The following is a 3,151-nucleotide window of genomic DNA, read 5'->3' as shown; positions in this document are numbered from 1 at the left end:
GAGCTACTAGATGTGCTTGGAGGGACTAGATGTGACCTCCTGAGCTCCCTTTAACCCTCATTTTCTGTGATTCTGTGTGAAGCAAGGCAGGATGCACAATGTTTGGGGTCAGAGAGCCCATGGAGTCAGTAAATGACTATGTGTCATGGGCCTGTGGTAAACAACTGTTTCATCCATGTCTAAGAAGGACGTGAAATGTTAGGAACTTTGCCCAGGGCTCGGGGGTGCCGTACACGCATTAAGCCTGTGCCCTGCCACCAGCCTCCAGGGCTTATCTTGTAACCCTTTGGACAGGCTAGTAAGGGAGTTGGGCTTTGTAGGTAAGAAACCTGGCTGAGCCCCTGCCATCAAACTGAGCCTGTGGTCAGGCTTTGTGTGACGTCGAGGTCTCCAGGAAGTACACACTGTCCACAGCAGCACCACAGACAACAAACACCCTTCCCTGGCCCTTATACAGAGAGCTGCTCTAGAGGAAAGAGAAAAAAGAGGAACAATGCTGGTTGTTGAGCCAGCTTTGCCAGATGTCAGTGGACTCCCTCCATCACTGGAGGTGTCAAGAAGAGGGTGGACAGACACTGGGCACCTCCTGAGCTCCCTTCAACCCTCACGGTCTAGGATTTTATGACAAGACCCAGCATGGGCAGGCCTGACTCTGCCGTGTAAGGTGTGGGGGCAGATGCTCCCACTCAGCTGCCTCATGGGGCAATGGCAAAGCTGGGCCCCCCCATTTCAGCTGGACTTGTCATCAAGACAGGGTCTCATGGCTAGGACCCGTCATGTCCTCGTGGCATGTGGCTTTCCCACTAACCTGGGCCATTCTTCAAGACGGCCACCACAGACGCCAACCCCCCCCGGCAGCATGCCTACAGCCTCAGGGGAGATGGCCACCCCCTGTTTGACAGCCAGGCGCTAGGGGAGGCTGCGGAGAATGCGAGGGGAGCAGGAGGTGGCGGGGAGCAAGGTGAGATGCTGGACCCTGCTCCTGGAAATGCTGGGAGGCAAGGGTGGCCATCCCTCCCACCACCCCCATCACTGCCCCTTACCTCAGGTGCATCAGGTAGCAGAGGACCCTGCGGGGGGGGTGAGCGCAAGCCGGGTCGCTGGGCACCGCACCAGCCTCCTCGTCCTCCCCCACGGGCACCAGGAAGATGCGGTGGCGTAGGAAGGTCATGTGATGGGCCGGCATATTCTGGAAGTCGTACGTCACCAGGAACATTTTCACCACAGTCTTGTTGGGGTTAAATAAGGTCTGGAAAAAAAGTGTGTGTGGAGGGGAGAAGGTAAGGAAGGTTGGGGGAATGGGGGGACAGGGAGTGTGGGGAGGGGGTCTGGGCCCCTGGGGTGAAGAGCAGAGAGTGCTGGGCTGCTGGGCAAAGGGGCACAGGGGTGTGAGGAGGTGCCTGGCTTCAAAAGGTACAGAGCAGGGCAAAGGCTGTGATGGGGCCCACTCAGCACCGGGAACGGGAGCGGATAGAGGCTGGGGTGCCAAGGGCTACCCGAACCTCAGCACCATACCCAGAGAGGCTCAGCTCGAGGCCCGAGCTTTGGCCATGCGCCAGGCCAGACTCAGCCTGGCAGGGGGATGGGATGTGGCCGGTCTGAGCCCTCTGACGCCCAAGCTCACCACTTGGATGGTTCCAGCTTTGGGCACGCTGTAACCCTTCTTTCCCAAGGCTTCCAAGTCGATCACTCCCTGGAACGACAGAGCGGGGAAGATGGGGAGGGAGCGCCGGGCAGGCAGCCTGGCCCCGACATGCAGCCGACGACAAGGGGCAGGTGGGAAGAGGTGGCGCTCAGCCTGCGCCACATCCCTGTGGCCAGGCCCCTCCCTTCCCATGCAGGGCAGCACCATCACTGCACGTGCCACCTTGCTCAGTGCAGCAGAAGTTAAGGGATGCCGCGTCCTGGCAGGAGCCGCCTGCCCAGGTGGTGCCTTAGTGAGCCGTGTGTCACCTGCCAGGACAGCAGGACTCCAGTGACACCCCAGAGAGGAGAGCGGGCAGACACACTCCCCCAGGCCTCCTTATTACAGAGCACTTCCCCCACAGAGACCCTGCTCGAGTGTCTGGACCCCTCCCTGCAGAGAGCCAACAGCTTCTCCTGCCATCTCGGAGGACCTGCTGGCTCCTACAGCTGAAGGGGAATCCCACGGTCTCAGCGTGCCTTGCTCCAGCTGGCTGGTGCCCAGCTACCCAGACTGGCCAGAGGATGAGACATGCCCAGTCCAACAGCACCATGCACCAGCCTGGCTGGCAGGGCCCTCAGGAGGGCAGGGCTAGTCCGAGCCCCTGCTCCAGGCAGGATCTGCACCGGTGTGTCTGATGTATGTTTAAACACCTCCAGGGCTGGAGACTCCCAGCCTCCCTGGGTATCTGCCAGGGGGAGAAGGCTCCCCTTCATCTCCAGCCTGCATCTCCCCTGCTGCAGTGTAAAACCCTGTGGTTTCTATCCTCTGCGTAACCTCCCTGCACAGATTTGCAGCCTGGTCTCGAATCCCCTCATAGCCTCCTCTTCTCCATGCTCAGTCACCCATGTCTGCCTGCCTCTCCCTGTGTATCGGGCTTCCCAGGCCTCTAGTCAACTTGATCCAGTCAACTTGATCAGTCTCTGCTGGACTCTTTCTCTGGTCTCACTAGCCTCATGCTCGAGGGAAATCTACCTAACAGCTTAAAAAGGTGAACTTGGGAACAACAGTTCATAAGCTGGCTAAACACTGAGAACTGAGGATAAATAGACATGGGATTTATGGTCCATTATATTTTACCCAACTCTTGACCCTCCTCCCTTTGGAGAGGCCTTGATCTCCCAGCAAGCAGCTTCTTGGCTTCTGCTAATCATGTATGTGCTACCCCAGGGATTTCTCTCACCCCTTCCCCTCTGCTGGTTTCACTCTACTGTGATCACAGACCCGCGGAAAAATGCCTTGCATTCAAAAGTTGGTCTGATTTTATCCCAGCAATGGAGTTGATCCAATAAAAGTCACCGCCCTCCAAAATCCCTGCCTCTGGTGTAATTTCTGGACTGCCACGCCTACAGCGTCACTCTTATATTGCAATTGGGTCAAGTCTTTCTTGCGACAGGTGCCCCAAGCTGGATTCACAGTTTCATAGTTTCTAGGGTCGGAAGGGACCTGAGCAGATCATCAAGTCCG

The 3,151-nt window shown here is 57.6% G+C and overlaps 1 protein-coding gene across 5 annotated transcripts in view; it reads right to left on the bottom strand.

Moving 5' to 3' along the window:
* The window catches only part of FAM214B (family with sequence similarity 214 member B), a 47,343-nt gene that overhangs the window by 26,241 nt on the left and 17,951 nt on the right, over window positions 1-3,151 (bottom strand). For all 5 annotated transcript variants that reach the window (XM_019518042.1, XM_019518043.1, XM_019518041.1 and 2 more), the window contains exons 8-9: window positions 1,625-1,693; window positions 1,044-1,249 (exon numbers count right to left, since the gene is read on the bottom strand). In XM_019518042.1, the coding sequence (XP_019373587.1) occupies window positions 1,044-1,249; window positions 1,625-1,693 (275 nt within the window). The remainder of the gene's footprint in view (window positions 1-1,043; window positions 1,250-1,624; window positions 1,694-3,151) is intronic.

This window comes from Gavialis gangeticus, unplaced genomic scaffold, assembly GCF_001723915.1.
Source record: "Gavialis gangeticus isolate Ggan-Ray unplaced genomic scaffold, GavGan_comp1, whole genome shotgun sequence".
Lineage (NCBI taxonomy): Eukaryota > Metazoa > Chordata > Crocodylia > Gavialidae > Gavialis > Gavialis gangeticus.
Note: the sequence above shows the minus strand (reverse complement) of the source record. Positions and strands in the feature narration are given on the sequence as shown.